Source organism: Chiloscyllium punctatum, chromosome 1 (assembly GCF_047496795.1).
Source record: "Chiloscyllium punctatum isolate Juve2018m chromosome 1, sChiPun1.3, whole genome shotgun sequence".
Classification (NCBI taxonomy): domain Eukaryota; kingdom Metazoa; phylum Chordata; class Chondrichthyes; order Orectolobiformes; family Hemiscylliidae; genus Chiloscyllium; species Chiloscyllium punctatum.
The window spans coordinates 24,933,546-24,946,546 of record NC_092739.1 but is presented as its reverse complement, the minus strand read 5'-3'; the positions used below and the strand labels follow the sequence as shown (position 1 = coordinate 24,946,546).

General features: G+C 39.2%; 1 protein-coding gene across 5 annotated transcripts in view; it reads right to left on the bottom strand.

Annotated features, from left to right (window-relative positions):
* Positions 1-246: 246 nt before the first annotated feature.
* The window catches only part of LOC140482401 (protein transport protein Sec24B-like), a 115,769-nt gene continuing 103,014 nt past the window's right edge, over positions 247-13,001 (bottom strand). For all 5 annotated transcript variants that reach the window (XM_072579913.1, XM_072580076.1, XM_072580119.1 and 2 more), the window contains 6 exons: positions 11,721-11,896; positions 10,368-10,505; positions 5,340-5,444; positions 3,565-3,657; positions 1,728-1,831; positions 247-1,101 (listed from right to left, as the gene is read on the bottom strand). In XM_072579913.1, coding sequence (XP_072436014.1) covers positions 987-1,101; positions 1,728-1,831; positions 3,565-3,657; positions 5,340-5,444; positions 10,368-10,505; positions 11,721-11,896 — 731 coding nt within the window. In that variant the 3' untranslated portion in view covers positions 247-986. The remainder of the gene's footprint in view (positions 1,102-1,727; positions 1,832-3,564; positions 3,658-5,339; positions 5,445-10,367; positions 10,506-11,720; positions 11,897-13,001) is intronic.

Below are 13,001 nucleotides of genomic sequence, written 5' to 3'. Positions count from 1 at the left end.
ATAAAACAAAATTAAAAATCCGGCAGAGCTCTTTTAATCAATAGCTGGTCAGAAATTAATTGCATGAAAATATGCAAAACAGAATTACAATGAGATATAATGAGTGTTTTTTTTTTAAACAATTATAGTCTTTGCCAGTTAAATTGGAAGATGGCACAGAATACCTGCATTTAAATCCTTGCTAGCCTCAAGTGGCCTGAGTGAGGCAGGAGGAATTTGATCACAAAAACATTCAACGCTGTTGCATACAGTTTATTCTTTCATTTTTAATAGAACCTAAAGTTAGAATGATACTTTATTTGTACATTACTTACAAAGTTAGTTAAACTTTCTATGTACACACTGAATTTTATAATGTGCATCTCTAAACCACATTCAACAGCCCTGCAATGACCTTTGCTTTTACTTTAATACAGACTGTATTTGCTAACAATTCAATACAAATTCCTACCTGCATAAGCGTGTACAGTCATCACCTCTACCCAATACCAGTGAAAAATCAACATGTACACTGATACATGACACACAGAAAAATTAATTAGATCAAAAAGTTTTAACAAAATAGTGAATAACCCGGGCTTATACATGGTAATAAATAAATCCATTCTATTTGTATTCAGTAACAAGGCCTCTAAGCTCCTGCTCTATCTAGAATAAAACAATCAGGCCCATTCTTTAATGCCATTATTAGCATTCTATCAGTACACTGGCATTTTTATTTCACTGTATTTTAGAGCAGAAAATATACATTACAGCATAGTAACTTCAGGAATTTATTCTGCAGGGTTGCAAATTTTTCTAACCAGCTTTTCATATTCCTACCAGTGTAAAACCGTTGTCAGGACTGAAACATTGTTGACGATATCCATATTGTACCTCATCAGAAATCCATCCTCCAAGATAAATGCACATTTGTTTCTGACGACTGTGCTGCCTCAATTCTCCCTTCAAACCGATCAAGTCCAACGCACAAACTATAATTGCTGTTACTTGGAGATCTGCTGCTGAATGTGGAGAAGGAATTCATAATATGACAACGCAGATTCGGTTCTGTCCTCCACTAACTTCTGGTAAAAGTTCACTTTCATTGGGCTATCATCACTGTTGAGATTGAAAAAAACACCATGAGACAAACGTATGATAAAATTATCACAACTTGTTTAGCAACTGAAAACAAAGTTCATTTTTTCACACTTTTATAATGGTGCTGCAGTTGAAATTTTCTAAGAAATGTTTTATCATCTGAAAGAATTACAGGCAATGTTGTAAATTACATGAAACATTACTTTAGTCCTGAAACCTGTAACATGAGCTGGAATTACAGCTTCAGTGCAACTTAAATCAAATTCATAAACTACATTAAGTAAGACTTATTGCAGCTTATGATAAGGTAAGTCAAGACCTCACAAAGAGATCGTAATGGAGCTGACCAACGGCAAACAATTTTCTAAATTGTACATTTCATGGCTCGAACAAACTTTGCTAAGTAGGAAAATGAAAAAATATCTATGAGTATTAACTGCTCTGAAGTATGGATAAATGTAGGGCACCAGATTAATTTCAGAGACAGCCAGATGCTGTAATACAGAAATAACAATCATGTCATTTTGGAAGGAAGAATTGGCATAAGGATTTTCTCAATCTGATATAACCCTATGAAGCATGTGAACTTGTTTTGCACAGTTACAAAGGAAGGCCTTTAAATGAAAATAATAGCAAGTACTTACTTCACAATGTAAATAATCGATAAGAATGGTCTGTTGTCTCGAAGCCAAGAAATAAAATTATTTGTTCTTTGAGATAAAGTTGTATTTAATTCGGGTAGGTGAGTCTTTTTTCCACCAAATTTAAGGAAGAGTGTTATGGTTATGAAAAAAAGAAAAGAAGAAGAAAGTTAATCCATAGAAATTTCATATACAATGAATCACTTTTGAGGCATAGGTACTATTGTAATACGTATAGGAAATACTGCAGTCAATTCAAAAAGTCAGCAAGGCCCCAATATCAATAAGTTTTACACTGTTTTACATGTCTATTGAGGGATAAATATGAGCAAGGAGCCTGAAGAGAACTCCCTTGCTTTTCTTTAACATCCAGTTGAGAGGCCAAATGGGGCTCTTGTTTAATCTCCCAAAAGATGGAATCTCCAACAGTGCAGTACTTCCTCAACACTGCAACAAAGTGCCAGCCTACACTTAACATTCAAGTCTCCAGAGCAGGATTAACTCTTTGACCTTCTGACTCAGAGTTACTACTGAACCACAACTGACACCAAGTATATAATGAGAATGGTTCTAGCTTTGAATTTGAGAGTGAGGAAACCAGAAATTCCAGTTCTATGTGTGGGTGTGGGTGGAATGCTCTTCAGAGGGTCAGTGTGGACTCAGCAGGTTGAATGGCCTGCTTCCTGAACTGTAGGGATTCTATGATTACTTTTTGAGCTCTCTCAGCTTTGTTGTGGTTCTGTTCGCCGAGCTGGGAATTTGTGTTGCAGACGTTTCGTCCCCTGTCTACATGACATCCTCCGTGCTTGGGAGCCTCCTGTGAAGCGCTTCTGTGATCTTTCCTCCGGCATTTATAGTGGTTTGTACCTGCTGCTTCCGGTTGTCAGTTCCAGCTGTGACTGTGACTGTGACTGAGGAAAGATCACAGAAGCGCTTCACAGGAGGCTCCCAAGCACTGAGAATGTCACCTAGACAGGGGACGAAACGTCTGCAACACAAATTCCCAGCTCGGCGAACAGAACCACAACAACGAGCACCCGACCTTCAAAACTTCTCACAAATTCTCTCAGCTTTGTCACATTGATAGGCTATGAGAGATATATTCAACATTATATTTAAACTTCCAAAAAGATTTTGTTAAAGCATGTGATAACATTTTTGTCATTAAGATTACAATCTTAGGTGTATCATTGAGAGCAGATGAACAGCAGAGGGCCAAGTGCTTTCTTTCTGAAGGAGATGTTGCTGAAACCACACAGTCACACCACCTTGTGGTCAGCTTAGTAATTTCATTTTCTTCTGTTGCACAGAAGAAAATGAAACCACTAGAAGATGAAAACTAATCATAAAATTAAACTTTCAGTAAATGTAATACAAGTGAGAGCTGTAATGACACCATTGATTGTTGCATTTTAAAACACTTCATGAATATAGCAGCTCACTTCCACCATTCGAAGGCAAGAGATATATATAATTTAAAGCAATGAGAAGGTGACATGGTGGCTCAGTGGTTAGTCCTGCTGCCTCGCAGCGCCAGGGACTTGGCTTTGAATCCAGCCTCGGGTGACTGCCTGTGTGGAGTTTGCACATTCTCCCTGTGTCTGCGTGGGTTTCCTCCGGGTGCTCCGGTTTCCTCCCACAGTCCAAAGATGTGCAGGTTAGGTGAATTGGCCATGTTAAATTGCCCATAGTGATAGGTGCATTAGTAGCGAGTAGGGGTTTACTCTTCAGAGGGTCGGTGTGGACTTGTTGGGCCGAAGGGCCTGTTTTCACACTGTAGGGAATCTAATCTAAACAATTAGAGTAATGGATTAATTTTATTGTCTAGAATTGAACTTACCATATTTTGCGGTATAGAAGCATAGTTAGGGAATCCAAGCACTTCACTAATAAAATTGTTGTTGCAGCTTTTACCAACCCAGAGGTACATCACCTACAAACAAATTAACACCCATTCATTATTGCTACCTTCACACGACCTGTAAACCTAAATACAAACCAATGGAAAACATAAGTACCTGGAGCATGAAACATGATAAATAATTATTTGCTCCTGTTTTATATCACCTCTGAAGATCAATTTCACGTGCTGGTGTTTGAAAAGCATCTGTCAGCAACAAAACCCAAGACTTAACCTGAAGTAAGTTTGTGACATTAACATTTATTCAAAGATTATGGAAAAATTGTATAAGTAAAACCAGGGTTATTTCTTATTTATTCAACTTCAGATTTCTGTACTGTTTAAAACTTCTCGAAGGCTCAAATTACATGGATTCCTATTTCCTGAGGTGAAATTTTAACGCTGCTAATGGCATCGATGGCTCAGTGACCTCCCCAGCTGACACCCTACCTCACACTGTCCTAGCTTGTGTACTTATGGTTTAAATGCGGCTATCAAATTGGCTGCCCAGGATATCTACATTTCAGAATACAGCAGCTGTGAAAAAGGGGGCTTCGATTGCCTTCCTCTGATCATTCAGCACTACAAAGAACAGGTAGAGTCGAGAGCGTGGTGCTGGAAAAACACAGGTCAGGCAGCATTAGAGGAGCAGCAAAGTCGACGTTTCAGGCAAAAGCCCTTTCCTGATGAAGGGCTATTGTCTGAAACATCAATTCTCCTGCTCCTCAGATGCTGCCTGACCTGCTGCGCTTTTCCAGCACCACGCTCTCGACTCTAATCTCTAGCATCTGCAGTTCTCACTTTCGCCTAGATTGGAAATAAGACTCCATATTTTTGATTGGAACCTCCTCTCAGAATTGTGAAATCCCCTCTTTTGTGAAAAGGCCTAGAGTGGCAGATTGCCATTCCACAGAAAATCCAACCTCCATACCTGGATGTTAAATTTTGAATAAGATTGCTATTTAGTATTACACAGCAACACGTTAACTGCAATATATCGAATATATAAACTGAATAAAGAACCCACAAACAACATATCAATTCAAAGCTCGCCAGCATCTCCTCCATCCAGTTGTGAATGGTGATACAAAATCAAACACAGACTCCACAAATGATCCTCAATGGGGGTATACGAGAACTAATGTACAGAAGACAAGGCTGAAACATTTGAAGTGATTTTTAGCCAGAGGTATTGAATGGATAATCCACTTGGGCCTCCTCCTGAGGTTCTCAATGTATTTCTAGCCTTCAGTCAATTTGATCATGAAACTGCTGAGTGTACTGGATACAACAAAGGCTCTAGGGCTCAACAACACCCCAGCAGTAGCACTAAAGACTTGTGTTCCAGGAGCAGCTGCATTGCAATCCAATTTGCTTCAAATCTGCTACAACAATGTGGAAAATTGCCCATGAAGGTCTTGGTCATAAAAGAAAAACAGGATAAAATCAATTATTCAAGGAAATGTACCTAATATTCATGATGGATAGTTACCCTTTACTGATTGATCAATTATCCATCATGAAATAATAGGCTTTGAACACAGAGTTGGATATATATGCGACCAAAATCTACAAAGTGTTAGAATACCAAAGAGAAACAAGATTCTTCTCACTCCATTATGCAAAGGACAAACATCACAAAGTTTTCAGAAAATACACCCACTACACAAGAACCATACTCAGACTTAGAACTTTCAAATGAAAAAGCTACTTACAGAACCACAGTCCATCAAGAAAGCACCCTCTTTTGACAGTTTCTCTATAGAAAGGTGCAGAATAGGAGGCTGAGGAATTGTTTTGTCACCGACAACGATGGAACCCTTCCAGAAACACAAAGTAATTCATTATTCATCAGTAAAACCGAAGAAAATTGCTGTCCTAAAGTCAAATAAATCCCAGCCATCAACAGTATAATAATTGAGTCCATTTGTCGAAAGCACACATCATCTTTTAGGTTTACTGTAGAGTTTTCAAACAGACTATGGTGTCGATATATAAACTGAAGAAGCAATAAATGGGTCGTGTAAGTACATGGTCCACATGGAATCACAAAATGTTATTTTTTCTAACAGTTGAATCCTGGACAAGTATAATTTCCCTTTTTAGGCCCTGATTAGCAATATCTAAATATTAAATTTCACAGTAAAATTAAAAACACTGCAACACCCTCACAACAAACCAAATTTTATGAATGCATGTCTTGATTAAATTTACTTTAATATTATAAAAGTATGAGGGGGTATGGAGAGAAATTTATAATGACATCCATAGATAAAACTGTATAAAACACAGATCTGGCAGAAATGACCAAGTTTTACAATAAAAGAAAGTTTGAGTTTGATTCATAACAGCATGTGACTCAAATCATATAAAATTTACATTAGGTAGAAAAAGAACAATTTATTTTAAACAAAGGAAGATTAAAGTGGGAGATATATATTAACAATAACCTGTATTGATATAATGACTATCACGGTAAAATATCCAGAAACGGTTTGTAGGTTTAATCAAACAGATTGACTAAAGAAACATAAATGGATATTAGAAAAGATCATTCAAAGCTTGGTCAAATAGATAGGCTTTGAGGAGCATCTTAAAAGAGGAAAGGCTTGGGGAGGGTAGACCAGAACTGGGAAAGCTGGAATTAAGGCAATTGTGAATTGGAGCAGTGTGGCCGTCTCAGAGTCGTAGGAAAGAACAGTACTGCAAAGATAGAGAATGTGCAGGTCACAACGACATTTAAAAAGAACAATAAGGCCTAAAATAAACATTTTGTTTCACTGGGTGCTGGCATAGGTCAGTGAACAGAGATCTGACGGGTGAACAGGATTTACTGTAAGTTAGGACAAAGTCTGCAGAACTTTGACAGACCTTATGTTTACAGAGGGGATAATCTTGGAGGTTGGTCGCTGTTGTGTTTCATTTGGCAAGTCGAACAAAGAAGTAAATTGAGGGTTTTAGCAGATGAACTAATGCAGGGTTGGGCTGGCATGATGGTTGGAACGTGGAGAGGATTTAGTGATGGTGAAGATCATATATGATACCAAGGTTGCAAACAATCTGGTCAAGTTTCAGGCAGTTGCCAGGGAGAGGGAGGAAGTCAGTGATTAGGAATGAAGTTTTTGGCAGGGATTGAAGACCAATGGGGTAACCTTTCAAATATTTATGATTGGAGGGAACTTCAGCTGCTAATTAATATCCCCTCCAGTGTCTCTACAAGTCAAGAGAGGTGGTGGAAGGGTAAAGCTGGATGTCACTGCTCGATATGTTGAAACTGACATGCTTTCAAATGAAGTCATCAAGGTGCTGTAATCAAATGGACAATGTGCAAGAAACAAGGATAGATCTTTAGGGAACATGAGGGATAACATTGCAGAAGTGAGCAGAGAAACTATTCCAAGAACAAAACCACAGTGAAGAGGAGTTAAAGAAGGATGGAGTGCTTAACTGTGTCAAAAGGCAGGTTGAGAAGGATGAGGAGGTAATGTTCACCTTTGCTACAGTCACAAAGAATTTCATTTCTAAACTTTGATAACAGTTGGCTTGATTTTGGTCCTGTGACCATCTAATTGTGAAGCACATCCTCAACTCTGACTCCCTTAAGTAGGCACTCCATCAGGACAGACCTTCTCACAATGAGGCAGTCCCTCAGGACTGACTCTCTGAATACAAGGCACTGCCTCAGACTGACACTCTGGCTATCAGCTACTGCCTTATAGTCAGAGTCTCAATACTGAGACAGGGCCTTATTGTCAGAGGTTTAAAACTGATGGGACTTGGGGAAGATGAGCATCAGTTTGGAGAGAACAATCGTTAGACATGTGATGGTTGTTTGCAAGAATGGCAGGTGGAGAGAGGAAGAGAAGTGACTGGTTGATTGTTAGGGGATGGGTAAACACAGCAAACATGAAGCACAGGACACCACTATCCGTGAAGATATAGCAAGGACGCCAGGAAGGGAAGGTACGTGGTTAGCAGTTGAAAGGGATTAGTGTTCACTGAGCAGATAGTCTCAGAGACAGCATGAGGGGAGATAGGACAGAAACTGGAGAAACTCTTAATGTTCAACATTTTATTTGGAGAGGGAGGTGGAGGTTAGAGGAATTATTGGCAAGTGGCAAGGGGCAGGGAAGTGGTGATGAGGTGACTGCAGTTTTAGTGACAAAGAAATCCAAAGGCTCATTGCTGTTGTGGGAGGTAATGTTGGAAGTTAGGGAAGTGGAGTTTAACAATACTGTGTGCAGATGAGAAAAGAAGCCGGGCATTATTGTTGCATTTCAGTGTGGTCCCTGGAATAGTGAGCAGATTTAGGAAATGATGGCAGGGCCTGATACTGCATTAGGAGGTACAAATAATTCTGGTAGTGGTTTGCATCTACTACACTTCAAGAAACTGAGATGAGGATCTTACTGGGGAATGGCTAAGGTGGGAGTGAGTTTCAATAGACAGTATGGAATCAAAGGTGAAATTGAGGGTATGGTTAAGCAGATTAGCAGCTGTAGAAATAACCAAGGGAAGACAGCAAGAATTTGAAGTGCAGTTGTAAATGAACTGGGAGCTTTTTTTGTTAAAACATCTCGGGGTGTCATTGAAGGAAGTAGGTGTGGGAGGACAACAAAGTAAATTTAGCGGACAGCAATGAACTATATTGTAAGTATCGAAAGCAAATGATCACAGCTAGCCTAAGCTGTGATTTACTCAAGGGAATTGTGAGGCCACATGAGATAGTCAGGTCAAGGGGGTAAGCATGACTACGACAGGGGAAATATATTCGAGCGGATACAGGGCAGTGAACTGAGACAACAGTGGGAGAGAGAGAGAGAAAATGAGTTGAGATGATGGTTTAAATCACAGAGGATGAGAAGTCTCTCAATAAAGAGAATCAGAGAGAAAAGCAGTGAAGATATCCAAGCGAGAAATTCTTTAATGGTACTTGGGTGGGCAACAGACAGTGAGGTTTTAAATGAGAGATTAGATAGGCGAACAAGGCAAGATCTTCAACGGAGGAGGAAATACTAAAGGAATATGGTAACAGACCAAAGTGAGCCTTGGTGATAAGCAGTCACACCACTATGATGGATAAGCCAGAATAAGTGGTGAAACGTTTCATTAGGGGGAGAAGGTGTCATCATCCCTCAGCCAGATTTATTATAAAACCATAATATTGTTCCAAACACCTTCAACGAGCACAAGAATGGCTAAGGCCTTGCTCACAAGTGAGCAAAAAGTCTGGATGGCGAGGCAGAGAGGAAGTGCCAGATGATAGCCAAAGGATCAGGACTTGGAGGAATCAGGTAAATAATGAAGCAATTGACGAGATTAGTCTCTCGCAGGCACGTGGGTGGGAAGGTAAACAAAATTAGTTCATACCGTAGCTTGTAAGGTGACAACAATTGGCGACTTAATCAGCCCTTTGGTGGATGCCAAGACTCATCAACTTAGTAGCTCCGTACTTACCAGGACATTCAAGTAAAATGCTTCTTTAAATGGTTGCCATTAAGTAGATCAGATAGCTATATCCATTTAAAAATATTTTGAAATTATTAAATTCACCAATATCAAATTTTATCAGCACATATTAGAAGTTAATGTGCTCGAAAAAAAATCAATTTTCATTTATTTGGCAGAGAAAATTTATGTAGATAGAGAGCCCAATAATAGAAATTGCCGACAATATTGAAGAGTTATAGTTACTAGTCAGTCTTCCACATAGTCATAAGAATATTTTTCACTTACATAAGCTCTCCACATTAATGGGAGGTATTCCAAACACAGAAGGGACACAAACAAAATCTGGACGCTTGGCATCCTATCTTTCTAATACTTTTAAAAGCAAGTGTAATCATTCCTCCTCGGTCACAGCATGCTAACAATCTGTAGCATCTCATTAAGGAAGAATAATAAAATTTGTTCTTTCTTGGAACTAGCCTGCATCCAAATGCTCTTTTGTCCTTTGTTTGAGGCTTATTTCCTGTTTGAGTGCAGAACATTACTTCATCAGCCTAATTTTTTACATGAGTAGATGTTCAGGAAAGATATCCGGTTAATTACAGTCAAATTATATTTGTGCCTCACGACCATTTTCTTAGCCCATGACTGGAATGTTCAGTGAAGAAATTCAATGACTAACTCAGCATTCAGGCAAAAGGATAATTGAATATATTTTCCTCTTCTCAAATGAACCAGCACCTGTCATCAATACAAGTGGCTGAATTTTATGCAGGACGCTGAAGACCCACCTCCAAAGCCACAAGGAGGAGGAATGACTGCATCTGCCAGTGGTGGAACCCAGAGAGTTGTACTGCTGCTGCCAGCCAAACAAGTGGCCGCTGCAGGGACTGCCATCAAATTAAGGTCCAATCAGAGGGCAGGCAGAGAAAAACCACCACCACTACCAGTGGCCATAGCTAAGGTGGGAGAAAGTGAGAACAAGCAAGAGCGAACGAGAGAGAAAAAGAAACAGTGGAAAGAGGTACCAGCCTTCCTACCTCCCAGCTCACTAGCAAAGGACTGGCAAAATTCCAGTCAAGGTACCCAAGAGCACGATAAAATTTACAATATATAATAAAAAGAGAAAATACTGGAATTACTCAGCAGGTCTGGTATCAACTGTGGGAAAGGAAAGGGTTACGTTTTAGGGGTCTGTGGTTTACATTTTGCATTTGTAATCAAAAAATCTTAACTTTCTTAAAACAACAATTAATTTGAATATGAATATATTTAGTAATGCTATGATCGCTAACCTCATCAGATAGATTGTCTATTCTGTACAAGCTGGGATGAATTGTAAGCATCAGATGAACTAACGGCTGTGTCTTCATCTCACACATGGCAAACATCCTTTCATCCAATCGAGTGCTGGTGCCTGTTCTGAATGCTTGCTGTAAAGCAAGGGTTCAATAAGATATTAATTGTGCTGTACAGATCAATAATTACAGCACATTCAAACTCAAAAAATTCATAAATTTTGTAACATACAAATGTACAAACAGTTTACAGCATCCTGATAACCTAGAACACTGCAAGAAGCTTGGAGTCTAGAGCTGTTGCTCTTTATGTCCTAAAACTGGGTAATAGCACTACAGGGTAGATCTTCAACATATCAGTGTCTCCTGAAGAGAATGCTGGGGTCATGACATAACAGTCATCTAAAGGAACAGTTTGAGCAACCAGCAATGATAAATTTTCCAGAGCAGTTCATACAATATTTAAAGTTATTGCTGGTGGTTTGAAGTGTGGCAACTGTTCTGAACATGCATTTTTAAACTTAATATTGTTAATGAAAACAGTATATATTATACTTTTTGAAAAATTCAACAGGGGCGGTACGGTGGCTCAGTGGTTAGCACTGCTGCCTCAGAGCACCAGGGACCCAGATTCAATTCTAGCCTTGGGCAACTTTCTGTGTGGAGTTTGCACATACTCCCCTTGCCTGCATGGGTTTCCTCTGAGTGCTCCGCTTTCCTCCCACAGACCAAAGATGTGCAGGTTAGGTGAACTGACTGTGCTAAATTACCCATAATGTTCATGTGTAAGTTAGGTGCATTCGTTAGGGGAAATGTAAAGTAATAGGACAGGGGAATGGGTCTGGGTTACTCTTTGAAGGGTTGATATGGACTTGTTGAGCTGAAGGGCCTGCCTCCACACTGTAGGGATTCTACGAATCATGGGTTGCAGGCATTGCAGGCTAAGCCAGCCTTTATTGTTCATCTCTAATTGCTCAAAGGGTGGTTAAGAGTCACATGTAGGTCAGACCATGTAAGGAGGGCAGAATTCCTTTCCTAAGACATTAGTGAACCAGAGAATTTTCCTGACAATTGACAACAGTTTCATGGTCATTACTAGCCTCTTAAATCCAGATTTTTAAAAATTCTATTCAAATTCCATCATTGGGTATTGCAGGGTTTGAATTTAGGTCTCCAGAACATTACTTGGGCCTCTGGCTTAACAGTCTAGTCCACTGCCTCCCCCAAAAGCCTCTGCTTGGATGGAAAAATTGTATGGTCCATCCAGACGCATTCGGAGTATATCTCTGCTTTATAAATTCATCAGTCATTGAAAATATTTTAGTCTTTTTTTTATTTAAAAAAAAGTACCTGCTTCAGAAGAGCCAGAATATAAAGAGCAAACAGCCTGAGGGAGTTGGGAGCGACTAACACGGATCGCTGGAGGTTAGAAACGGTGGAACGAAAAGCAGATAAGGAATCCACTACAGCATTTACCAAGGCATCTCTGGCATCAGATAAACTTGAGGAAACTGATCGATCAACCGCTGAGGAAAAAAAAACAGGCGACAGATTAAGACCCAAAAGATTACTTACGCCATATAGCTTCAAAAGGCACCTAATACCTTTAAAGGTTAAAGGTGAATGAAATCAGTGATGCGACAGTAAGAAGTAGATGAGGAAAAAAATCTTGGCACTGTCAATCTTGCGTATCTTACATATTAGCAAGGACCTTTTTTTTAATAACTCCATCTTTCAAAAAAAGTGGGAATACTAGATTTTGAAAGAAGAAAAATTTACACTATTTTTAAGGTAAAAATCTACACATTTTGCAGATTATTTCTTGCTGACAGCCTAATCCATATCTTTGTTAATTCAATCCTTAACTATCCCAAATCTCTCCTGAACAGCATCCTTAAATCTGAATTCATACAAAACTCTGCCCATCCAATACCCTAATGCATACCAAGTCCTGTTTACCAAATGCCCAAGTGCTTATTGGTCTGCAGTGATTTCTAGGTGTGATTTTAAAATTCTCATCCTTGTTTTCAAATCCCTCTACAGCATCAATCTAATGTACCTCTAATATTTTCCAGCACCATCACCCTCCTAGATGTCTACATTCCTTTAATTCTAACCTTTTAAGTGTCCTTTATTTTCTTCACTTTTCCATGCCTCAGAAAGCCAAGGACTCAGCCTTGAACTATCCTTGCTCAACCTCTTTGCTTCTCTATGCCTTCAAAATGTACTTAAAACCTACTTTTTTTTCGGTCACTGGTTCTAATGTGGCTTAGTGTCAAATTGTGCTGTTGATTTATCGACATAACCCCATACTACATTGGACATACAAGCTTTCCACAGGATACACTCAGGTTCAAAATCAACTTTAAGCCCTCACTATCAAGATAAAATACAATCACACTGAATTCAGCACTCTGCATTGTTATGAAGTCTTAACCGCTGGTAGCAACTTCCTGTGGACTCAAACTTGTTTCCATAAACCCCTCCCCAAGAGTCGAAAGTGATTAATCATCAATTAACAGCATCAGGCAACGAGAATTCCAAACGAAACAGATAGTGAGGAACTTTAACATCAAAATGCTATTTTCCAGATGTAGGCCAATCAGTATGGGGATGGAAGGGAAACTGGAG